Source organism: Mesoplodon mirus, assembly GCF_964341445.2.
Source record: "Mesoplodon mirus genome assembly, chromosome: 16".
In the NCBI taxonomy this organism is placed as follows: domain Eukaryota; kingdom Metazoa; phylum Chordata; class Mammalia; order Artiodactyla; family Ziphiidae; genus Mesoplodon; species Mesoplodon mirus.
In genome coordinates this window covers 71,142,508-71,168,310 of record NC_138992.1, presented here as the reverse complement: position 1 = coordinate 71,168,310, position 25,803 = coordinate 71,142,508, and the positions used below count along the sequence as shown (strand labels likewise).

The 25,803-nt window shown below is 42.4% G+C and overlaps 1 protein-coding gene across 1 annotated transcript in view; it reads left to right on the top strand.

Moving 5' to 3' along the window:
• The first annotated feature begins 5,002 nt into the window (after window positions 1-5,002).
• RAB2A (RAB2A, member RAS oncogene family) overlaps window positions 5,003-25,803 on the top strand; it is a 75,551-nt gene continuing 54,750 nt past the window's right edge. The window contains exon 1 of the mRNA XM_082601754.1: window positions 5,003-5,153. Coding sequence (XP_082457880.1) covers window positions 5,108-5,153 — 46 coding nt within the window. The 5' untranslated portion in view covers window positions 5,003-5,107. The remainder of the gene's footprint in view (window positions 5,154-25,803) is intronic.

Below are 25,803 nucleotides of genomic sequence, written 5' to 3'. Positions count from 1 at the left end.
CCAGACCGGGGTACGAACCCGTGTCCCCTGCATCGGCAGGCAGACCCTCACCCACTGCGCCACCAGGGAAGCCCTGTAGTTATATTTTTTAATCCACGATTTTATAAAATGAGCTTATTATTATTCCAATATTCACTGTTTCTCTCATTTGTGCACTTATGTAGGCCCCTTCTATTATGAATGGTAAGTCCATTGATAACAAAACTAACCTATATATAAAAGAAAGTTTCTTCACTCACCTACACACACATTGACTCAGGATGTGAATTTGCAATCATTCCATTTTGACCCTTCAAGTAAACTTCTGAAGGATAAGCAGAATGGAATGGAAGTATAAAGCAATTATACTCCAACAAAGATGTTTAAAAAAAGAAAAAAGAATGGAATGGAAGAGAGAAACCAGTCATTTCTGGCTTTGACAAGTGGTCAGAAATCGGTCATGAGTAGAAAAGTAAGAAAGGGAATACTAAGTGTTTTACCCAACAAGAATATAAATGGCAGATGAGGTGGATAAGGTGAACAAAGTACAGTGGAGAGGGCTGCTGAAACATCTGGAATGACTAGTAAAGCAATAACTATGAAAGATAAGGCCCTTAAAGGCTCAGCTTAGATGGCTCTCCTTCCGCTTCTGCTGGGGAGCAGCTACATATACAGGTTATCATTAGAGAGGTTTGACTGCACAGAGACCATAGTAAATCAATTGCTTGCAGACATATCAAAACCCTATCAGTGAGTGGCAAGTGACAATTAAGCTGAATGTTACAGAGTAGAGTGGACACAAGCAACACACTTCGGGTGTCACTGTCTCCCATCGCCCCAGATGGGACCATCTAGTTGCAGGAAAAGAAGCTCAGGGCTCCCACTGATTCTGCATTATGGTGACTTGTATAATTATTTCATTATGTATTACAATGACTACCCATGACTTAGCATGAGAGAGACTCTAATCTCCTTTATGGGAGGGTCTTTGTTGGGCTCATTTAAATCCTACAGTTCTTAGTGACAGGTTGGAGGTGGAACACAGGGAGAGGGTGAAGGAAAGGGGGAAATGACTTCAGTGTTTACTTAGTGTCTCCTGAGAGCTTGACACTTTGCTAGACACTTGTGTCATCTCTTGAGGACTCTAAGGCTTAGAGAGTTTAGTAATTTATCCAAGATCACTCAACTGACAGGGGGTAAATTCAGGAGTTGAACAGAGTTCTTTCTTCCTCCAGAACTGGTACTGAGCTTATTAGTATATGCAGGAAAATTAATTCTGTCATGGTGTTTAGAAATGGCTTAACACAAGCATTTCACAGTGGTTCTTAATTATTTCTGGGTCATGGACTCGTGCGAGGATCTCTCCCATAAAATTACATATATGCAAATCCATACAACATCGTGCATATCATTTCTGGAGGATCACAGGGCTCCCAGAGTGCATTCGAGAGCTGGCTAAGGAAACCATGGGAACCAAAGTAAGAACCTATGGATTACAGCATTCCGAGCCACTCTTCTCCCATCCCATTCCCCCACTACCTCTCTTCCCACAGTCTGAGAGCGATCAAAACCAGAGAAAATTTAAACACATGAAAAGTTTGGTTGGGAAGAGTAAATTCAAAAGTCTAATATAATACTCTACTTTAAAATGTCATGGAAAACTTGAATAAGCAGACCTTGGAGAATGCAGCCTTAAACAATCCTTAAATTTCAGTTATGACCTTCAGACCACATATGATGTAAGACTGAGAGATGAGGTTATCAGAATTCATCCCCAAGGGAGTGAAATAGCTGAAAATCGAACAGAATGGAAAATCCCATGAAGTATCCTATGATTTAAGGGAAGAGAGTTTTATTCTGTCATTTTTGCCTAAGGAGTTTTTCTTGAAAAAATGTCTTTGGATTTTGGGGGCTAAGTAAAGTGTTTAAAATGAAGTTTGTGTGGGTTTTATTTACACCCTGTTTCAAAGAGAATTTAAGACAGCATATAGGCTTAGAGAAAATATAACAAAATATTATGAATTACACATAGAAGAAAATAAACGTCGAGACATAAAATAGGGACAGGAAAGGAGCTGACTTTAAAACAGGAATTTGTATAGTGATTAGGCCTTAACTCCCTCGAGGTAATTTTTTTTTTTTTTTTTTTTTGCAGTACCCGGGCCTCTCACCGCTGCGGCCTGTCCCGTCGCAGAGCACAGGCTCCGGACACGCAGGCTCAGCGGCCATGGCTCACGGGCCCAGCCGCTCCGCAGCACGCAGGATCCTCCCGAACCGGGGCACGAACCCACGTCCCCTGAATCGGCAGGCACACTCTCAACCACTGTGCCACCAGGGAATTCCCCCTCGAGGTAATTTTTAAAAATTATGCAGCACTAAGGGTTTCACATATTAAGTATATGTTTTTCATAATTTACAAAATATCTTCACATATATTATCTCATTTGATGCTAAATTGACTTTGTGAGGCTGTTATTGTATACATTTTCCAGACAAGGAAACCGAGGCTCAGCGAGGGACTTGAACATCTAGTCCTTGCTCTCTTCAAAGCCACGGATTGTTATAATTCCTGCGCACCAATAACTAACACCTCTCAGTTCTGTGCAAGAATCATATACACTTGACTCCTGTGGCCCTGACATTTTCATGAGAGAAAGATTACCACCTACTTTACAGGTGCTTTAGCTCTGGAGGTGGAAAGACAAAATTAAAGGACTTCAGACTTGGAATAGACCTTTCAGGTTAACACTTAACTCCGTCGCTTTATCAATGAGTGTGTCAAAGCTCTAGGAGGCCAAAAGATTTGCAACAATCATCCAACCAGTTTGTGGTAAGACCAAGATCAGAAGCAGGTTTCCTAAGTTCTCTTTACACTGCATTGCCTCTAAAGCTCTATACATATCCTTTTCTATAATTTTTTACATTCAATTCCGACTTTTCTCTTCCCAGTTTCCGTGTCCACTGGGTAAAGTGCCGCATGCATCCTGACATGGCAACAAGCTCGTGCATGACCTGGCACCAGTGACTTCTCCCACAGCTCTCCTCTAACAGTATGGGAATGCTTCTGATCGTAAGGATGCTAGGCTTTCGTGGAACATCCCCATAGAGTTGTCCTGTTCAGGCTATGTGTAAAGGGCATACCGCTGAGAGCAGTAAGAAATTGAGTTTCTCCTGGAAGGAGGGAACTTTCTACATGTCTATCACCAGGAAAGACTTGAGTGAAGGCACTCAGATAGCAGGGACAAAATGGCCTTTGGAACATGGCAGGCCTAAGAAGGGACTTCTCCTCCCCCAAACTAAAGATGGGTGAACTAGATTATGCAATTCCAGGTAATTTTTCACATCAAATTTTTGTGTGCTATCTCTGAAAATCCCCTCCAAACAGTAAAAACAAACAAACAAACAGAAACCTGTGAGTTGACGTTTGGAAAGGCCATTCAAACCATGCAGCAACTAACTACTGCCAGCCCAGCATGAAGGTTTCAGTAGAATGACAGATCCTAAAAGGGAGAGGAAAATATCAGGCAACAAACAGGAACCAGAGCCACTAAACCCCAGTCACTTCTGCCCTAGCAATGGCTCTCCTTCCACTGCCAACATTAGAGGCTATGGGTTAGCAAATGAGCTTCCTTATGCAACTTTAAATCCCCTAAACAGATCCAGGACCTTTGCACATTGCTTCTTGCACCCAAACTTCAGTTCCCTTCCCCCACCTTTTGTCCTTTTGACAAACTCTTCCTTCATATTTCTGGGTCAGACATCATCTTCTCTAGATAACCTATCCTGACACTTTTAACTCTGTCTTGCGTCTCCTCTTCCAAAATCTGTGTGCTCCTTTAGAACAGTGTCTGCCTCTAGTTCCAGGGCCTAGCAGTGCACGAAATATAGTATGTACCTAAAGTGTTAGTTGAATAAACAAAAAAGTTACTTTTTTTCCTTTAAGTGTATTTTTCAATAGGTTATTCATGAACACTGCAAAAATTTCAAACTGCCCTTGAAAAATTCAGTGAAAAGTAGATCTTCCCTCCAATCCCATCCCTTCCTTCCCCTGGTCCCAGTTGTGTCCTTTCAGACTGGCTACGTACTATGGGTCTTTAAGTATATTCCTGTCATTTTTCTACACAACGGTAAAATAAAAAAGTTATTTATATTTATATAACAATAAAATATAGCTTATAAACATACAAATGTAATTTATGTATCACTTACTATATATACGATAGTTGTATATATAATTAGTATATATAACATAAATGTATATTTATACACTGAGTCCTGTGCCTTGTTTTTGCATAACGTTAAGTCTGGCTTTTTTTTTTAAGACCGCATAGTATTCCACCTCAGGTGCATATCATGGTTTACCGCATATTCCCTAACTTAGGGTTTCGAATTTACAAACACTTCCTTTTTCCCTGTCAAAGCCCCGTCCCGCACCACAGATATAGCCTCGCCCTCCAACCCCGCCCCGAGAGGCTCCATCATTTTCGAACACCTTGTCACGAGCCCAGGGCAGGCCCTGCGCCGAACGCGACCTCCGCCTTCCCACCACGTGTCCGGCGTCCCCACCGCAGGGCGGAAGGACGCAGCCCCACTCGCGTCGCGGGGACGGAGCCGCAAGGCCCCGCCCCTGCCCCAGGGTCTCCCGGCCGCCGGCGCCCGCCCCCCCGGCCTCGCCCGGCTCTGGGCCGACCGGGCGGACTACAGCGGCCGACGCGGCGCCGGGCGGGTCTCCGGCGAGGCGGGGCGGGGAGGGGCGGGGCTCTGGCTGGGCGGGGCTCCGGCCGGCGGGGCGCTGCCGGCGTGCGGGGCTCCTCCCCCTTCCCCCGGCGGCGGCGCCGGCGGCCGCAGCACTTCCGGGTCGGCGCGGAGGCGGGGCGGAGGCACCGCGGCGGCTGTTATTGTTCAGCTGGGCTCCGCTGGGCGCTGTCTCCGTTGGCTCACAGGGTGTCGGTTTGTCCCGCTTCCTCTCGGCCCCTCACTCCCGGCGGCTGACGACGACGGCGGCGGCTGCGGCGGGCGGGGCCTGGCGTTTCGAGGCCGAGCGGCGCCGGGGTGAGGGGCGCGGAGAAGGAGGAGGAGCAGAAACAGGAGGAGGAGCCGTGTGCCCTGGCACCGAGCGGCCGTGGCCATGGCGTACGCCTATCTCTTCAAGTACATTATCATCGGCGACACAGGTGAGCCCCGGAGCGCGGCGGGTGGGAGTCGGCGGCCTCCGGGCCAGGGCTGGGGGGCAAACGGCGTCTGGCCGCGGCGCGGGAGCCCGGCGCCTCCCCGCCGGCCGCGCCGCTCCATTTCCGCAGTGCTGGAGCTGGTGACGTGGGCACTGCGAGCGGCCGCGGCCTGGCCTGGCCGGCCCGGCCCGCCGCCCCGGCCCCGGCCCCGGCCCTGCAGCTGGGGGCCGCGGCCGCCGTTTCGACGCGCGATCTGGGGAGTGTATGAGAGGAGGGCCGGCCCAGCCCGGGGCCGTCAGGGCCTGGCTCTGAGGATCGCACGCCCTGCCCCGGGCCCCTCGCCTTGGGCCTCTTCGCCGCCCCCGAGAGAGGAAAGCGGGGCCGAGGAGAGCAGACGGTGATGGGAGGAGGGCCTTGGGCTTCCTGACCCACACGCACCTTCCGAGGCCCGGGCAGCGCGCTCGCTGGCGTGGGACAGCCAGCTGAGGACGGACAGAAACCTCTAAAAAATAATAATAGTAGTAATATAGGCATGTAGTTTTATCACTCTGAACTCCCAAGTCAGAGTAAGTCACACCCCGTTACTTGACGCCTGGGGAATCCCTTTCGAGGTCATTAAAGCATGAAAGAGTTCTGTCGACTTCTGCCACGTGTAAACTTGGGGTTCTTTGATAGTAGTAATGCAAGGCCGTTCAGTGCTCTTGATGTGCGCTGGCGTGTGTGTGTTGGGGACACTTTGTTTTTTTCGATACATCACATCCAGGCTCACAACTGCCAGTTATCAGGTGACCTGATGTCCATTCGAAGCAGAAAGAAATACAGTTATTTGCACTGAAGATAACATCCCATTGTATTTCGCAGATAAAGTAGTCAAACTCGTTGAAAATAGTTTTAATATCTGTGATTTTTTGGCATTACTTTGAATCTGATGATAAAACTAAGACTTGTTCAGGTGTTATAACTATTAATATACCGGAGTCTGATTTCAGTGATGACTCTTGCACAACTTTGGACCCTTTGCACAACTTAGGAAATGTAAGCAGCAGCTTGTGGTTGCACTAGTGATATGGCAGATTGAATAAGTAGCACAAGAAGCATGTTGATTGCCTAAAAGAAAAACTTTCTGCTGTAAACATAGTCTTTCAGCAAGGCTTTTTGGTGTGCGTGTGGAAACGGGATAGTTTTCTGCGTAAAATCCTGGATAAAGCCATGTTTTGCACATGTTCATAGCGCGTCTATATACTTTTTTAAAGGCTGTGGCATACTTGAAGGAAGTGGGGTTCTAAAGCCTACTGGCAAATTTTGATTGAGGCTGTAACACTGAGGTTGGAAGAGGGAGTTCACGTTAACTGCTATATGAGTGGGTTTGAGAAGTAGAGAGAAGAGTGATTATGGACATGAAGCAGTAGTGACGCTTCAAATTAGCCTTCACAGGTTGCCTTCGTCCAGCTTACTTACCAAGCATCTGCTGTGAGTAAAGTATTGTACTGGGAGTAGTGGGGCTACAAATATTCACAAGGCGGTGCTCCCTTCTTTTGCAATTTGCCCTCATGCAAAAACAGTCCCCTGGCGGTTCAAAGGGACGACATTCTTGCTATTGCTACCTTACCACCTATTTCCGGCCCTGAGCACTTGACCCTGGACTATCCACAGCATTTACTTTCACCCCGCTCCAGCTCAGCTGGTATAGTTGACTGTCAGACTAACCTTCCCCAAACACAGCTGTTCGGAGGCTGTTCCTGTGTTCACGTTCTTTAGTTTGACCTTCAGGGAACTCCATATTTTAGCCCGTGTTTAACTTCTCTAGCCTTCTTTCCCAGTATTCGCGAGTCTCCACTTTGCTCCTGCCAGTGAGGCCCTGTGCTTTTTCCTGGTCTCTGCCACCCTCTCTGCTTGGAATGCCTCTCTGTCGGAATTCTTTCATTCCTCAAAGTCTCACTTGAGTCTTCTGTAATCTGTCAGAGTCAATGTTTATTAAGTTCTTTTGATGTGTCAGGCTTTCCTGGTATCCTGGCTGGAAGTGACCACCACTCCTTATCTGGATGTATCCCACTTTGTGTCGTTCTTCTGATATTAATTCCTGACTGTTCTGTAGACACTTGTGTAGGCATTTATAATTGATTATATACCTCTTGAGGGCGGAAAAGTTGTTTTGTATGGTTTTGTATTCCAGGAAGAGCCTGTAGAAGATGGATGGTAGGCTCCATACATTTAATTGAATTGATGAAAGAACAGCCAAACAGGCCATAATGTTCCTACTAATATACATTAATAACTTGACAGAAGAATTTTTTAGTCCAATTCTGCCACTTCCTTACTACTATCATTAACTTTGGCTAAAATCCTTTACTATGTTTTCTTAATTCAAAGTATACCCGTAGTTGTAAGGTCCACTTAATGTGGCCCTCCCCACATGCAAAGAAATGATCAGTAATCAGTAGTGGGAAATCCATCCTGATTTTTTAAAAAGTCCTAGTGTGAAAAATATGCATTTTAGAAAGAAGGAAATCACTGTTTTTCTTGATTCTCCCTTTCCCTAGCCTGTGAAGCAATCATTATTAGCCTTCCCTTCTCTCAGTAGAGAACTAAAATGAGGACAGATGTGGAAGTACCGCACACATTTTCCTTTCCAGAGTTCCCTCTTTCACAGAAGAGACTTTTAAAATGTTTTACATGATCATGATACTGTTGAAATGTTCGTTTTCTTATAGCATGGCCAAATGTAGTTAAAATATAGCTTTAAAATTTTTCATTGGTAATGTCTTGTTCCTGAAAAATTGTTTAGGAAAATGTGTCATTTAAACCTAGATATAAAGTGGAAATGAGCTTTTAACAAGCCTGGACTAATATTATAAGCAGATAATTATCAAGTATAGAGGGAGAGAAAATTTGTAGTAAACCTATAATTGTTGCTTCTAAAATTCTGGCATCTGCCTTCCATTTTAATCTCATCACTAACCCTCCCTCCTCTTTCCTGCCTTTCAGCTAGGCACACAGAAGCACAAACCTGGTTGTGTTCTGTCTGAAATACCCTTTCTTACTGTGCTGCACTCCCCAAAGCCCCACTCCCAGCCGAAGTGAAAAGACAGGTTAGGTCAGAACTTTTTCACCTGAGCAACTCCTATTCATTCATTCTTTTAAGATGATAACAAACCCCACCCCTCCCTGTTGCCTGGTGCCGGTTGCCTCCACTCTTCTTCCTTCTCTCCCCACCTCCACCGTTTTGTTTGGTTGGCTTGTTTTTGCTTTTGCTTAAACTCTTTCAGGGACAAGTGCTATATAAGTAAGTAAACAGGACCAGCCTGGTCACACATTATCATATCATCTGAATGCATTTTCTAATTTGAGATATAATTGACATATAGCATTGTATTAGTTTCAGGTACACAGCCTAATGATTTGATAAACGTATGTATTGCAAAATGATTACCACAGTAAGTTTAGTTAACATCCATCACCACACATAGTTCGGAAGGTTTTTTTCCTTCTGATGAGACCTTTAAGATATACTCTCTTAACTTTTGGCCTTCAATACACTGTTGTTAACTCTACTCATCATGCCACACGTTACATCCACAGGCCTTGTTTATCTTATACCTAGAAGTTTGTACCTTTTGACCACCTTTACTACGTGCATCTTAATTTTTTTGTTTGTTTGGAAAGTTTTTGGCTTTGTCTTAAAAGTAAGGGTAGGCATTCAGTATCAGAAATGTTCAGTAGATGAGTGGATGGGCGCTTGGGGGAGGTGCTGCAGGGCTGTACCTGGGAGGTGATATTTGAGCTGAAATTAGAATGCGTAATTAAGGATTTGCCGGGTGAGCAAAGGGGAAATGTCTAGTAGGTAATTGGAAGTACATGTTTGCAGCTCAATCAATGATGGTTTTAAAAGAGAGAGTGATATTGGGAAGTTAAAAACGGAGCCATACTGTGGGCCATTTTAGAAAACTTTTGAGTGTGAAAGAAGGAAAGAGTGAGCTTAGAGTCGGCTGCAGGATCAAGTTGGCTGATGTGTGTGTGTGTTGGGATAGGGGAGACTTGAGGTTGAAAGTTTGAAAACGCTAGAGAGAGGGCAGGAGCAAAATCCCAGAGAACTTGGGGAAGGAATGGCTTTTGATTCTCCAGAGCTTTAGGGCTGTAACAGAAGGAAGACCTCTTCCTGTGGGAGACTCTAACTTGAGTTTCTTTAGATTCTTGTGAGTCACCTAGGGTGTTGGTTTCTTTCTTTTTTTTTTTTCTTTTTTTTTTTTTTTGAAGGATTCAGTGGCCCAACCCCCAGCAATTTTGATTCACTAGACCTGAGGTGCAGCTTCTTGTTACAAAACCTGAGGCCAGAAACACTAATCATTTTATAAAATTATATGAGCAAGTTTGTTAGATTACTTTGGAAAACAAACAGTAGGAAGACAAACTGGGAAATTGGGAGGTAGAAAAATTCCATTAAAGTTATTTTTTAATTATGAAATATATCATGCATATAAAAACATGTGCATGTTATATGTTTACACACTTTAAAGAGTAGTATTGAATCAGACACTCATTCCAGAGAAATACAGAGCCTCATCGTGTACCTCTCCGCCAGGCTTCCACTAGCCTGAATTCTGTATTAATCCCTCCCTAGCTTTTCTTCACAGTTGTATCACTTACACATCCCTGAACTATATGGTTCACTTTTGCCTGTTTTTAGATGTGTTCAGTTGTTTTATTAAGTGAGAGCACTAAAATGTGCCTGAAACATACATTTTAACGTCATCTAGAATTTCCTTGACGTTTTGGCTTTATGCATGTTGTTTGTAGTCTTTCAGGATGTTTGACTGCCCTTTCTCTTTCTCTCCTAGCCCGTTTATTTCCTGCTTGCTTCCCCTAATATTTGTAATTGCTCCTGAGACTGTCTAGTGAAGCGCAGGGGCCGTGGCCCTATTGCTCTCGTTCCTTTTCCCCCTTCCTCCCTGCTGGGGAACCTGCCTCCTTGTCTCCAGTCGTGGCCCTCGCTCGCTCTTCTAGCTCGTGCTCTTGTCCTTTAGGCCCGCACTCCGTTCCTGCGCCAACCTGAAATTAATTTTCTCCTTTATCTCCCCCACTGCTCCCCCTCCCCCATGTCATCTGGACAGCTCTCCTCCTCTGTGGTAGCCAGTGATTTTGCTGTTTCACTTGAGCAGATCCTGATTTTGCCAGCTTAGCTGTTTTTCCCGCTCACTCTGGCCCAGCTGTGCTTGCTCCATTTTGTTATTCTCTGCTCGTCTCAGTCTGGGAGGCTGTGTCCTTTGCCACAAAAGACGCAACCACGTAGCGCCCTTGTCCCTCTTCCTGACTTTTCGTTTTCTGTGAAACTTCCCCATTTGGTTTCATCAGCCTCATTTCTTTGCTGGTTTGAAAATACTCCACATTCTAGCTGCTACTCTTCACTTGTAAGTAAAGGACACCTGGCAAAGAGATGCTAGATTCCCTCTGCTGTCCTACACCCGTAGACACCCCCTTTCATTCCTGTGGTGTTTCTCAACTCAGACGACTTGGGTCTCGTCCTTGGAGATGCTGTTTTGGTCGGTCTGCAGTGAGCCCTGGACATCTGTTCTTTAAAAGCATTGTTCGTAGTGGTACTGTGGCACTCCTCTCCTTGTCAGTTATGAGCCTTTTTGCTTGTTTTTCTAAAATTGATTCTTTTCTACTGTCAGATTTTCTGCTTTCTGGGATTCTGTTGAAGTAATCCCTAAAGCATATCCAGGGTGAATTTATATGGAATTCTCCATTACGTTAGTTTTTGGCACTCTGTCTACCCAGTAGATTCTTAAGAGGGATTCTCCACATACACAATATCAAAAGCTTTTTATCTTTTAATCCTTCAACTGGTACGTGTGAGGTTACCATTTCAGAGATGAAGAAACTGAGCTATGTCCTTTGGGGCCAGCTATTTCTTCCCTCTCCCCACCTCTTCTGCTTTTCATAGCTATGATGTAACTCCAAGTTTCTCCAGTTCTGTCTTGAAAATGTTGCCATTTTTCAGGGGTAGCTGACAGTTCATTGTGTTTCTGGTCAAATCTGAGGGAGAAAATGAATATTGATGGATGATGCTGAGTGAAGTTCTTGAAGGCAAGACTGTGCCTGGCACAGAGTTAGTGCCTCAGAAAACGATGAATGTGTGCTAGGTAGCCTCTGCTGGTTAGGCTACATGCATTGGCCAATTTATTTGTCCTTGTTTCAGAGAGGATTTAAGGGCACTTACATAAAAAATTTTTACAGTTTTTTTTAATGCAAGTAAGAGAGAGCGTATTAGTTTCATGTTGCTAACGTAACAAACCACCATATTCTTAGCAGCTCAAACAATGCAAATTTATTATCTTAGAGTTCTGACGCTCTACATAAGTTCATGTACATATCAGTAGTCTGATGTGTGTCGCACTGGGCTAACATCAAGGTTTTGGCAGGGCTGGGTACCCTTCTGGAGGGTCCTTGCTCATTCAGGGTGTTGGTAGGATAGAGTTCCATGCTGAGATGTCCGTTTTCTTGCTGGCTGTCATCTCTTCCCGGCTTCCAGCATCTACCCACATCGTCACATGATTTGGACCGTGACCCCCTTCCTTCATCTTCAAAGCGAGCAACAGTGGATCAAGTCCTTTTATGTCACATCTTTTTTTTTTTTGGGCTGCGTTGGGTCATCGTTGCTGCACGCAGGCTTCCTCTAGTTGTTGCGAGCCTAGGATACTCTTCATTGCGGTGTGCGGGTTTCTCATTGCGGGGGCTTCTCTTGTTGTGGAGCATGGGCTCTAGGCGCACGGGCTTCAGTATTTGTGACACGCGGGCTCAGTAGTTGTGGCGGGGCTCGAACCCGTGTCCCCTGCATTGGCAGGCGGATTCTTAACCACCGCACCACCAGGGAAGTCCTATGTCACATCTTTCTGACTCTTCTTGAGTCATCCCATATCTGATTGAAGCTGGGAAAGGTTTTCTGCTTTTAAAGACTCATATAATTAGATTGGGTTTACCTGGAGAATCCAGGATAATCTCCCATCTCAAGATCTGTAATCTTAATCTGCAAGGTCCCTCTTGTCACTAGGGTAACGTATTCACAGGTTCCGGGGGATTAGGGTGTGTATGTCTTTGTGTGGTGGGGGGGCATTTTTCTGCCTACCACAGCAGGCTGAGGAGGAGCAGTGGGTAGAAACAGTAAATATCCGTGTTGTGTATACCTTTTTGAAGTGGGCACTGTACTTAGTACTAAGCTGTGCAGAGAACTCTGTTTTCATTTACCTTAATTATAGTATCCATTTTTAAAAGTACGTGCATGCATATACTTATTCCTTAATTGAGTCTTGAAAGGCATTCTCTTCTGACTCTTCTTAAAAAGAATACAGTGGAAAGTAGTGAGAAATGTAAGTATACAAGTAATATGTTTATACACATAGGGCCTTTTCTAGTGGTATAACTCATTGAATCTGAACAGTAATATCTGTGAGGAAGGCTCCATTTTATAGGTGAGGAAAGGGAGACTTATTGTCCTATCACACAGCCATTAAGTGGCCAAGCTGGAATTTGAACCCAGGTCTTTCTGACTCCAGAGTCCATGCTCTCTCTCCTGTATCATATGCGTTTCTTGATTCCCACAAATTCCATGTCACGGCTCTTGTGTTGGCTTACCAACTGCTTGGTCTGTTGAGTTGACGTGAGAGTACACAGTCCCTCAATTCCCTTTACTAAAACAGAAGCCACCTCCACTCTTCAAAACAGGGCAGAACTGTTCTGTGTAAAACAAGAATAAAGTCTGTTCTCTGCTCCTCACAAGCTCTGTGAGCTTGGGCAGCCTCTTCAGTCTCTAAGTCGCGGGGTCCTCATCTATAAAATGGAATGAATAAATGAGATACTATGTGTAACACTGACTCAAGAAATGGTTAATATTTCATCCTCATTTTTTATTCTGCTTCTTTGAATGTTTCAGTAATTTCCCCATATACATTTGAAAAACTAACCCAAACTTGACCAGTGCTGTATAGTGTTTGACTAATGCTGTTCATAACAAAAGTAACTTCTTTCGCCCTGCATGTGTCCTAATGTGATTTTTTTCTTTTTTTTTCCACTTCCCTGCTTAGCTTGCTCATTTATGGCCAGCTGATACTTTAAAGGGTCTGCCATCCTTGACTCGAATTGTTGCTTTCCTAGCCTATGTTGGTGTTTTTTTGTACTTAACCATATTTGTTTGCCACTAGATGTTCTATGGAAGGTTTATGCTTTATCAACATTGTTTTAACAAGATTCAAAATTGTTTAGCAAGATTCATTTTATTAAGCATCTATTTTTATCGGCTTTGCTTAATGTAGTCTATATGCCCATCCAAGTCCACTAATGATGTAGAAGGACTGATTTTGTTCTAGGAAGGACCCATTTGATTAAGAAGAACAGAAGCCTACTCCAGCTAGCTGAAGAAGAGAGGTTTTGATAAGAATTTGAAGAGTGCTGAGGAATCCAAGAAAAACTGTAAACAAGTGTTGGGGAGCTGGACACTCTGAAATCTTTGTTTTCCTCTCATGGCTTCTCTTTTGAGCCTTAAGATAATTAGGAATGTGTGTTTTTTGTTTTAAACATATTTTTTCTTTTTCTCTCTTCTTGTAAAAAAACAATATTTTTTCATTATTAGTTTCTGACTTTATTTCACTTAAGTAATATAGACTGTGTATATTGATTCTTCAGTATTTGAGACCAATTTTGTAGCCAGGTACTTGGTCACTGTCTGTGTATGTCGCATGTGTGCTGGAAAAGTATATTCTTGGGTGTGTGGTGGGTTCAGGGCTCCATACGTGTCCATCAGAGCAGTCCTGCTAGTTGTGTGTGTCACACCTTCTGTATTCCTCATAGTCTTTGGAATTTGGGGGCAAGATGTAAATATCTCCTATTACGACAGTTGGGTGAGTTTGGGGGATTTTTTGTAGTTTTGTCAAATTGATTCCACCCCCCCACCCGCAATGAACTTGAGGGCTAATTTGTAAGGTGTGTATGGGCATTATATCTCGCTGAAAAGTTAATTATTCCTTTGTTATTTAAGTTCCCCTATAATTTCACATGTTGTGTATTTGGTAGTATACTTTTTAGTATTCAAGTATTTGATATTAATTTTAAATATTAACTTTCTGTTCATATTTGCCTAGTATATACTTATTTTATCCTCTCTCCTTTTTCTTTTGGAATGAGGTTTTTTGTTTGTTTTGTTTTGTTTAGGAAACATTACAGATACAGTTGAAGCCCATTGTATGCGCTTCACCTCTTTGTCCCTAGAGGTAACCAGTCTCCTGAATTTGGTGTTTATTATTCCTATGAAAGTTTCCAAATGATTACTACATATGTATATATGTACGTACCTATAAACAATGCACAGTATTTTTTGTATTTTTTTCAACTTCATATTAATGGAATTTTACTGTACTTGCTCTGAAACTGTTTTGTTCAACATTATTTTCAGGGCTTTATCTATATTAATATACTTTGCTCTATTTTGTTGATATTTATTGCTTGATCAGTTTAGTTTTCTTTATATTCTGCTGCATTCTAAAAGATAGCACTGCATGGGTTATTCTCATGCCTGCTCCTTGAGCACATGTGCTGAGTTCCGGAGATACACCTTCAAGTGGAACTGTGGGTGGAAGCGGTACGCCTCTTCAGCTCTACTGGCTAATCTGAATCACTCTCCAGAGTAGTTATCAGTCAACTCTAATTTTTGTTTCAGCCCTACTATGTCACTTTTCTAAAAAAATTTTTTAAGTATTTTTTAAAATTATTATTTATTTTATTTTTGGCTGCGTGGGTCTTCTTTGCTGTGCACGAGCTTTTCTCTGGTTGCGGCGAGTGGGGGCTACTCTTCGTTGCGGTGGCTTCTCGTTGTGGAGCAACAGCTCTAGGTCCGTGGGCTTCAGTAGTTGTGGCACACGGGCTCAGTAGTTGTGGCTCACAGGCTCTAGAGCACAGGCTCAGTAGTTGTGGCGCACAGGCTTAGTTGCTCCGTGGCATGTGGGATCTTCCCGGACCAGGGCTTGAACCTGTGTCCCCTGCATTGGCAGGTGGATTCTTAACCACTGTGCCACCAGGGAAGCCCTATGTCACTTTTTTTTAAGCCTGTTTTTTATATAGCCCAGTGATACCTTTTTTTAAAAATTCAATCTGAGAGGCTGTCTTTTACTAGGAGAATTTAATCATTGGAGAATTTGAATTTTTATCTACTGTTAGGCACCAGCCTGGTTCAGCCATTCGCAGGGATCAGGGCATAGGTCACAGGCATGCCCCTTTGCCATGGGCTTTTGGGAGAGGCAGCACTTGTCCCACGCAGGAAGCAGTATGGTGGTCCCATTTCCCCAGCATGTATAGTGTCACCTGCTCCTTACAGGGCGGTGTGAGAAGAGGATGCCTGCCAGTAACTCTCGTTTGTGCAGATGGACAATTAATTTACATTCCTGAGTTTTCTCTTTGTAAAATGTGTACAGTACCGGCTAGTGCACTCTATAGGGTTGTTCACCAGTGCCCTAGCACTGGTTTTTGGTTTCTTCCCCTAACTTTGTAGCTGTCTTTGAAACTCAAGTGTCAGTGATTTGTTTCCCTTCGTTTATTTACAGTTGATAAATCAGCGTAAGTGGTGCCTTTATGCTTGCTCTGCGGCCTCCAGCGTTATTAACATTGATGGATGGCTCCCCCTTTAGCATTTGTCCACCTTTAGCAATAACTACTGTGCATCTAGCAGGCAAACACTGTATTATTCTAAGTCCTTTCTGGGTATTTTAGCTTCGACGGCACTCCTGAAAATTGTCGAAGCTCCTGGTGTTTGGAACTAGAATATTACAGCTCCTCTGCTTGTCCCTTGGTGAAGTTCAGACGTCTTCAACTTCAGTTTTCTCGTCTAGAAAAAGTTAGTAGTAATGTCTGGCTTACCTACCTCACAGGATTTTTGTGAGTTTGAAATAAACATTGTGCACAGATGCCTTTAAGCTGCAAAGTGCTTCATTAATAGCAATATTTTAGAGATAATTTTTCTAACTTGTTGAGTATCCTAAAATTTAGTTAGTTGGGGAGGTCTTTCCTATAGAAAAAGCTGTTCACCTTGCTGACCTCAAACTGTAGTTACTTGAGTTGAAGGAAACAGGATCCCATGTTAACCTGCAAAATGGCAGTCCTTTGATCCTGAAATTCTTTCTGGACTGCATAAAAGAAAAAGTCTTTTCCAAACTCAGATGTCCTCATGAGCCAGTTGAGATGGAGAAGAATATCAGGTTGGAGGTGCTCTTTTTCAGGGGTCTTCAGGAAGGAGGTGATAAGGCTGATAGTGGGCTTCTACACTCACTCTTGGTACCTTGATATACCTCTTGAATGGTTTCTCTCAATTTTGAACGCTTTTGGAAAGAGGCAGTTCTGTAGATCTACAGAAGTCTTCAGTATAAATGAATCTGTTGATCAAAGGTTATCTTCTTATCTCTTTGGACGAAGTATTGTTTCAGTTTAAACCATTTCAAAGGGCAAAGTAAAAGTACATGTGTCCAAAATCACTTACACTCAAAGCTTTACTTGATACAAAGATTAATAAATAGGGAAATTAGTTACAAGTTAAAGCAGTGGTAGTTGTGTGCCTGGTGAGTTGATTCACCAGTCCTTTGAGGAAGGTATTTGTTACAGTTTTTCAGGATAACCTTTGGTATGGGGTGAAGAAATCCTTCTGGTTTTGCAGCTAAGTGGATTTTTAACTGGTTGAATGACTGTATCCATAAAGGACTGCTCATGTAGGCAAGCTGGAGGGAGTATGCTGCTGTATTCTGTCCTGGATTTTTATATTTCGTATTGGCAACAACTTGGATAAAGTCCACTTTGGTTGAAAGAGCTGATGTGTGGATTACACCAGACAGAATCCAAAATGACCTTGACAGCCAGAATGATTGGCTAAATTTAGCAAAATGGAATTTAATAAAAATGAAGTGAAAGCCCTATATTTACATTTAAAACAACCATACAAATACAAGATGATGGTCACCTGGTTAAATAGCAGGATATGTCTAAACCCGTAAAAGTTTTACATGACTAGATTCAGTATGAGTCAGATGAGTAACAAAGCCAACGAAGGAATAAATGTGACTCTAGGTTAGTAGAAGTGTGATGTACAAACAAGGTAGGTAATGGTTGTATTCTATCAGGACTCAACTGCAATTCACTTATGGCAGCTCTTGTTTCAGAGGGATATCTGCACATTGGAGTCTGTGCTCAGAGACCAGTCAGGGTCTCTGTCAACCATGACATTTTAGGAATGGTTGAAATAACTGAAACATTTTAACCAAAAAAAAAAAAAAAACTTAAAGGAGAATATAATAATGACCTTCAAATACTTAGGTGACTGCCATATAAGAAAGGGCTTAAACTTACCCTATGTGGCTTTTCGCAGGCAGAAGCAGGACCGGGAAGAGAAGAGTGCCTGTGAAATGGAAGGAGTGTGTTAAGTGGTGGGTTGGTCTGTTCCTGAGGCTGTGCAAGCAGAGGTTTGACTGACACATTAGGGCTTGGAAAATAGTATTTATGCAAACAGTAGGGGATGGGATTCGAGGTTTTTTTTCTTTTTAAAGAAATGTAAGATACTATGTGAGCATTCCCTGTGCCGGAGTTAGAAAAATGAACAAGACTGCCCCACCCTAGAGGGGAGACCAATTTGCCACAGAGATTACAAGATGATGTAATAGAGATGTGTATGTACAGAGAGTACTGAAGGAGCATGGGGAAGGTTCATCGTGCCTGGAGTGAGTGGCTCACGACAGATTCAGATTTTCAGTCAACATTTATTGAGCACCTACTATATGCTGAATACTCTTCTATGGCTTTCACATGTTTCTCACAGTAATCCTAGATAGCTCTTGGCCACATTTTACAAATGATAGATCAGATGTGACTTGATCAGGTATGGTCTCGTTTATTTGAGAAATGCTCCACCTAATAATCCCGTAGAATCAGTTTGTACTTTCGCCCCTATTTTTGTATTTGTTACGTGTGGAGAACAGAGAATTGAGCTGAGCTCCTCAGTCTTTTATTTTGCCAAGAAGGGCAGATGACTTTATACCAGGAACGTGATCCGGAGGGTGGCCGTGTAGAGTTTTTGTCAGGGTTTCTGGGGGTTGAAGACTGAAGGAATCTAGGGACCACGTACCGTGAAGAGCGTTGTGTGGTGCAGTTTCAGTAGTCGGTTTTGTATCCTGTGGACGCTCCACAGAAGAAGCCTTATTCCCCATCTCTAAATGGGATAAATTTCAACCCTTCACGCAGGTTTCTGACAAAGGTTATTGAGGCCTTTCCTCCATTTAACCTTATTTTCTTTCTCGGTCTTTTTTTTTCCCATCCTCTCTGGCTTAGAGTTTCCTTTCTTGGAGAATTTACCTGAGAAATGGAAAAATCGTATTGGATTTGAGCGTGAATATGTGAATTTTGAGCCTTGAGCGTGAATATGTGAATTTTGAGCCTTAGCCAGGAGTATGTTTTGTTAAAAGAACTGCTGATTACTTACTTATTCTTTAGTGGCTTTTAGGAGTTAAAAAAAGAAATCAAAATCTTCTATTTCACAACACATTATTTTACTTGCAGGCTTCTAATTTTCTTAGCAGACCAATATTTAATGTAACTATTTCTGGTCACACTGGAAGTTTTGCTAGTTATTTAAATGCCACATCGCTATGGAGGTCACTGGATGAGGCCAGTAAAAGTATTGCTTATATAGTGTTTGATGCTAAAATAGATTCTTTGAAAAACATTTTTTTATTATGGTAAAAATGATGAATGCTTATGGTAAAAAATGAAAATTTAAATACTCCACCACTTTACATAGTATAGTAATGGTCTGTGTATCCTTCTAGAAATTTTCTGTACATCTTTAAGCCTGCATGTGTGTGTGTCCCAATCCCACCAATATGATTATACAAATTGTGCTGTTCTATACCTTTATTTTTTTCACTTCAGGGTAAATCTTGGGTGTCTTAACATAGCATCACATATAAATCTGTCTCATTCTTTTAAAAAACCTGCATAGCTGAACCATTATTAATTCAGTCAGTTCCTGATTCTGTTAGTCCTGGTCTGTGGTAGCAAACAGCAGAAACCTACTGTGGTTAACTTCAGCAGGGGAAAATTTTATTGTAAAGATTGGATGCTCCATAGAGTTAATAGGAAGGCAATATAATCAGGCTTGAAAATGACAAAACCAAGGAAGGCAAGGCACAGCCAAACTCCTGCTGAAGCAGATGCTGATGCATTGCCAGTCGTCTGTCACCTCCTCTGTAGCCACCGTGGATTCTCGCTTGTTGGTCCCTGATATTGAAGTATTCCTTCAGGATTCCAAATTCTGAACAGGAGCATCTGATTGGCTCAGCCTAGGTCCCATGTGACCACAATGGAAGGTCACAAATCACCTTCCATTAAAAATAAGAGTTTAGAAAGAATATTTAATTTTGAGCTCGGTATATATTTCACGTACTTAAATTCAACAGGCTAGTCTCAACATTATCTTTGTCGACTGATACCAAGTCTGTGTTTGGGGGTTTAGCAGCTTGATTTAGTTACTGTTATCACATACTTTTTATTAGTTTAATCTGGCAGCTGCTTGGAATAGATCTTTCTGCTTACGGCCTCTAATTTTGATACCCATTTATATCGTAACATACTGCTTGGAGATCATGTACAATAAACTTATTGTACAGTAATTATTTTGTACATTTACATCCAGACACCTTCTTCCTTCCCACAGCATCATGAAAAAGTATCCTCTTCAAACTACTTCACTGAAATCTGTTTCTGAGATGCTGTAGTTCTTATTTGGGATCTTTACCTATGAAAGGATTAGGAAAACGGTGAGATTAAAGTATGTTAATATACCTGATATATTCACTGGAACATTGTTGTTTGGGATAAAGTCAACATCGAGGAAGTTGTATATTCATTTTTTTTAAAACCACTTTCCTTCATTAAATTTCTGCTCTGTCAGAGTCATTTAGCTTATAGAACATTTCCCTTCTTCCTCTTAGTATTGCTGCTAATAACGTGGTAAGTGAGATATCTTCTTTTTAGTTAGGAGAGGTATTGGTTGCAAGTAGTAATGTGTATCTGAGAAGAACAAACTCAGGAGGTTGGACAGTACAGTGGAAAAATATGGCTTGGAATTAAAAAACCTGATTCTGACTTTCAGTTCTGACTCTTACTGTGTTAACTTGAGGCATGCCACTTAAGCCTCAGTTTCTTCATCTTTAAAATGAGGTTATCGGGAATTCCCTGGTGGTCCAGTGGTTAGGACTCAGCTCTTTCACTGCCGCAGCCTGGGTTCAATTCCCTGGTCAGGGAACTAAGATCCTGCAAGCCGCATGGCCAAAAAAAAAAAAATTTTAAAAAAAGGTTATCATTCCTGCTTTACTGATGCCATAGGCTTACCGTTACGGTCAGATGAGATTGTGTGTGAAGAGGGAGCTTATTTTCACCTTCAAAATGTCAAAAGTCAGGCATATATTTTACATAAGACAAGAGTATGTTAGCATAAACTCAATTGTAGAACTCCATAGCTGCAATAAAAACTACTTGTGTATAACGAAGCATGTCCTTTGGGTATTTGGCAGGCATCAGGTAGTCTAGCTGTTCTAAGCTGAGGAATTGCCAAAGATACTAAGTGGAAACCAGGATAACCCTGTTTTGAACTTAACCTGTACCGAGGTGAAACGTACTTCACTGTTTCCTGTTATACCAAGCACGTAATGGCGTCACACCAGTTGTGTAGCTGGAAGACTAACGAGGATGAGACACTGAAACCAGCATTTTAATTGGTTATATCTAGGCCAGTGGTTCTCAAACTTTAGGGCACATGAGAATCACCTGGAGAGCTTGGTAAAACACTGATTTCAGGACTCCGGCCCAAAGTTTCTGACTCACCAAGTTTGGGGCGGGGCTGATGATTTGCATTCTAACAAGTTGCCAGAGATTGCTGATGTTGTTGTTCTGGCGACCACACTTTTGAGAATCAGCGCTTTAGGGAAACCATGTAATTCATCGTCCAAGCTGATCTCTAATGTTTCAGGACACCAGGAATAACTAAGCCTGTCCCTGGCAAACCAGGATACAGGGTCATCCTAATTTTACCTATTTGAAAGATCTTTTTGCAAAGAGGTTTATGTAATAGAATTATCACCTAGTAGATGACTCGTGGTATGCAAGGTATATTTATTTATTTATATGTTAAATTGCCAACTGATGATTCAGTCATATTTTTCCCTTGATCCCTGTTCTTGTAAATGTTCATTAAATGAGAATAGAAGTATTCTAGATTCTTTGGCTGATTCATCTTGCCGTGTTTACTAACGTAAATATTGTGGGTGGGTTCTTTCATTGGATATGTGATTGGATGAGATGCTGGAGAATAATTTCCAAGTTTGTTTTTTACAAACTGCAATAACATATTACATTGCAACCCAGGGGTCAGATATGTGTGTAAGTGCACATATATATCTAAAACAGTAGTTTCCAAACAGCACTCATCCTAACTTTATTTAGTACATACAGTCTAATATTTGCTGGTTTGTTCTAGTTCATTTTTTTACTGCTAGTTGTAATCCAGTAAATTGATTTCATGACGTAACCGGTTACAGCCTACTGTTTAGAAAACACTGCACAGAGGACCTCTTTGGTTCCAGCATACTGAGACATTCTGAGATTCTGAGAGGTAGTTATACTTCAGTTTTCTTCGTTCTGATTCTTCTCACTCTAAGCCATTTTCCACCATTAAAACAAACTAGTTCAAGAAAGTCCCAAGAGTGGGAGGAAAAAAGGAAAGAGATGCTATTTTTAACCACATTCTGCTATCTTACTTGCTATTAAATTTAATATACTGTCGTTTATTCTCTGTGTAAATTAACAAATGCTCCATTTTATTTTTCAATTTTTTAAAAATGTAAATTGCACCTAGCTTTGTTTTTGTGAAAATACTGCACAAACTAGGTCTTTCCTAAGGATATCTAAACTTGGCTTGTGTTTAAAAAAAATCCTTGGCTTAACCAAGTTAAATTTGTTTTATTTTAATGAAGCATGTATTTTAACCATATTAGTTATGTCAGTCAGAGTCCAACTAGGAGACAGAAACCACACAGGAATTCGAACAGGGAAGGTCTGGTGTAAGGAACCACTGACTAATGTGGGGTTAGAGTAATGGGGAGTTGGCTAAGAGAACTCTAAGAATGCAGCAATGGCAGGTAGAGGGCACAGCCACTGCCCCTAAGACTGAGGAGGAGCAAGGAAGGAAGGAACAGACAAATCTGGCATCCAGACGTCTTTGGAGGCTGGCAGCTGAGGCCCACCTGGTGGCCGAGAATTGCACTTGAGGGGCCATGATGGGTTGGGAAGCTGTGGGAAGCCTCTGGGGGCGGGGCTGCGCCTGGGAGCCCCTGAGAAGCAGCCTGAAGGGGCGCTGGGGGCCAGGGGCCACAGAGAGCTGCAGTGCTGCTTTCTGCCGATGGCACTTCCTGTCATGCCAGCTGTCAAGGGAGAGACGTCCTCGTGTTTCCAGCAGGCCAGAGAGGGTCTAGAGCAGGAGGCACTTGACTGATACCTGGCACGGCAGTGCACCTGCTAGACCTGATGTTTCCAAAGGGCAATTACACTTAAATTAGGGGCAGATACTATTAGGGATGCAGTTCTTAATTTCATGCAGTCACGTTTTCATTCTCTAGCATCATTTTTCTATCTGAAAAAGCCACTATGGGAATAAAAATTTTTTTGAGAAATTGACTTTTTAAAATGTAGACTAAGTTTGTCATTAAGTCGAAAAGGTGAGTGTGTCATTTTGTGATCTTTTCAGCGAGCATGCGATACACATGCTCTTCACTCACTGAGCATCTGCTTTCTAAGCCAGGCCACGGAGCAAAGTGATTTTCTGCCCCCAGGGGAGGCAGGTAGATATGTGAACTGATAATAAAAGTTTAATGTGAGAAGTGCCTAATAACGTACGTGTACGTGTAGAGTACGGTGCCGTAGCATGGGATGACGTGTTGGTCTGCCTCTGCGTACTGGGGAAGGAAGAAGCAGCACAGACGTGTTACCTTTATTCTCTGCGTGCTGTTTCTTTTATTCCTCACAGTAGCCTTCTGAATAGGGTGAATGGTATGATTACCATTATACAAATAAGCAAACAAGACCTAGAGACCTGAAACAACTTTTTCTACCAGCATCACACAGAGGATCCAAACGCAGTCTGGTATTTATCTCTTAAACCGGTGGTGTGTGTTGCGATGCAGGAGGCTGCAACAGGAAACGTTTACCAAATGGAAACCACAGTTCTGAGAAGAATGTAAACAGTGAATCAGGCGTGTCCCTGCCCTTAAGGGGTTTATAGTCTAGCAGGGCTCTGATTGAGGTCCTGGAGAAAGCTTGGAACTTCATAGGGTCCAGAGTGCCTTCCTCCTCGGAAAACTTAGGGTAAGATGGCATTTGAGCTGGTCCTTGGAAAGTGAGTAGGGTTTAGACAGGTAAAAATGTTAAATAATCAGAATGTAAAGCTAGGCAAAAACCAGAAAGGTAGTTGTCGTTTATTACACATCTGCTAAGTGCCATACCTTGTACTTTCCTCATTGTAAACCATTCAGCTTAACCGTAGTATAGACCCTGTGTCAGACAGTTTGTGGAAATAAGGAAAGATAAGTTCATTAGACATGTTGGACTTAGGTCAGCACTAGGTTGTGACAGGTTAAGGTAGAGTTTGAACTTTATTCTGTAGACAGTAGAAAATATTGAAGTTTTTAAAGGAGAGTACAGGACTAGAGTTACGACTAAATTAGAAATTAAATGTGTATATACACATACACATGTGTATGTATATGTCTATGTATATTCATGTTGTAATACAGCGGCAGAGACATACTAGATGTTAAATGTAATCCTGTCTTTTCTCATCCATCTCTGGTGCAGTCATATGTAGGACAGATTAGAAAGATGGGGTGTAGTTGGATGGTTACTACAGTGGTCCAGGTAGGAAGTAATGAAGGCCTTATCTAAGACAATGATAGTGAAAATGAAGAGGAGGATACTGGTGACAGTTGGAATGAACAGGATTTAGGGGAGGATGTTGTAGGGAGTGAAAAACTTAAAACGTTTTCAGGCACTTTTCCATCTCAGAGGAGTACATACTCCAAATGTGAGCTCTTTTTCATATATTTTTTAATATAAAAGTAACAAAAACACATGATACTGTTAAAACATTATGAAAGGTCAGAAGACTGGATATTGGGGGAGGTGAAATATGACATCATACAGAGAGAAACCGGGCAGGGGGGATACAGAGGTTAAAACTTTGTTAAGCCTAGAGGATCAGGCTACACAGTGACTTCCTTCCCAAGGGTCTAGTATGAAAAGGGAAGGGCAAAAGGATTACTTTACAGTGGAGAAACTTGGCAAACTACCTCAGCCAGATGACCAAAGTTTCCATCAGCAACAATCAGTCATGTTGATAGAATGTACCCTTTTGATGAAAATCATACTCTGTCTCTGTCGTCTTCCTCCCAAACACCCGTATTCTGGTCAGTCGCAGGGGAAAAAAATCAAGACAAATCCCAGCTGAGGCACATTCTACAGTATACCTGACCAGTACTCCTCAGGACTTTTGTCCAGGTCCTCAAAAGCAAGGCAAGTCTGAGACACTGTCACAGCCGAGAGGAACCTGAGGAGACACGACAACCAAGTGTAATGTGGTGTCCTGGATGGGATCCTGGGACAGAAAACGGAGGTAGAAACTAAGGGGGAAAAAATCCAAACTGCGGAGGAGGTTTCATAAAGAATGCAGGGTAAGAAATAAACTGCCAGGTTAAGGCTTCTCCAGTCCCCATAGTGGCTGAATAAAGAGAGTGGTTGGAGCTCTTCTAAGCCTGTGTTTTACCCTTCAGTGAGGCCTGCCTTCTTCATCTGTTGGTCTGAGCTCAGGTCTGGATGTGGTTCCTGGAGCCCATGCCATACACAGGGTGAGGGAGATCACAGAAACCTGGCAGTGTTCCTTCCTCTTGCATTTACAGCAGAGGATATTGTTTTTTTCCCAGAAGCCAGACAATTATATTGATTATTTTATATACACACACAGCCAGGAAGTCTCCATATTTAAGAGTCAGAAGAATACCTGACTCACTTTGTGAAGGTAGGCGTGCACTATGGAAGCTTCCTAGAGGTTACAGCATTTGAGTTGAGTTTTAGAAATAAGTAACTGTTAGCTAAGTGGACAAAAAGTCACTGAGTATTGGAGAAAGAGCTCTTAAAGTATGCTAAATAAATATGTGCAGAGGCCTGATGTATAAGGAGTACTAGCCTAAGGAATCAGAGACTTTCAGCTGAGGTTATCTGCTTTACTCATTTTCATGGTTTTGGTCTCATCTCAGAAAAAGTGTTTTAGTACTTGGGGTACTTTAATATTGTAAAACGAAGATAAAGAAAAGCGGTAGATGATTTGCATCAAGGGAAGGAGGGCCAGGTCTCCACATCTTCCTATTTCCTTTTCATTTTATTCTTTGGCAAGTCTTTCAGCCTTGTCTGCGTAGTTGTTTCTATACCTTCCAGTTTTGAGGAAAAGATGTCTTACGTTCTTAAAGCTACATCCTCTTGAGAACTTTCTTTAATTTCTTTATTACTGAGCTCAGTGCCTGGAATATAG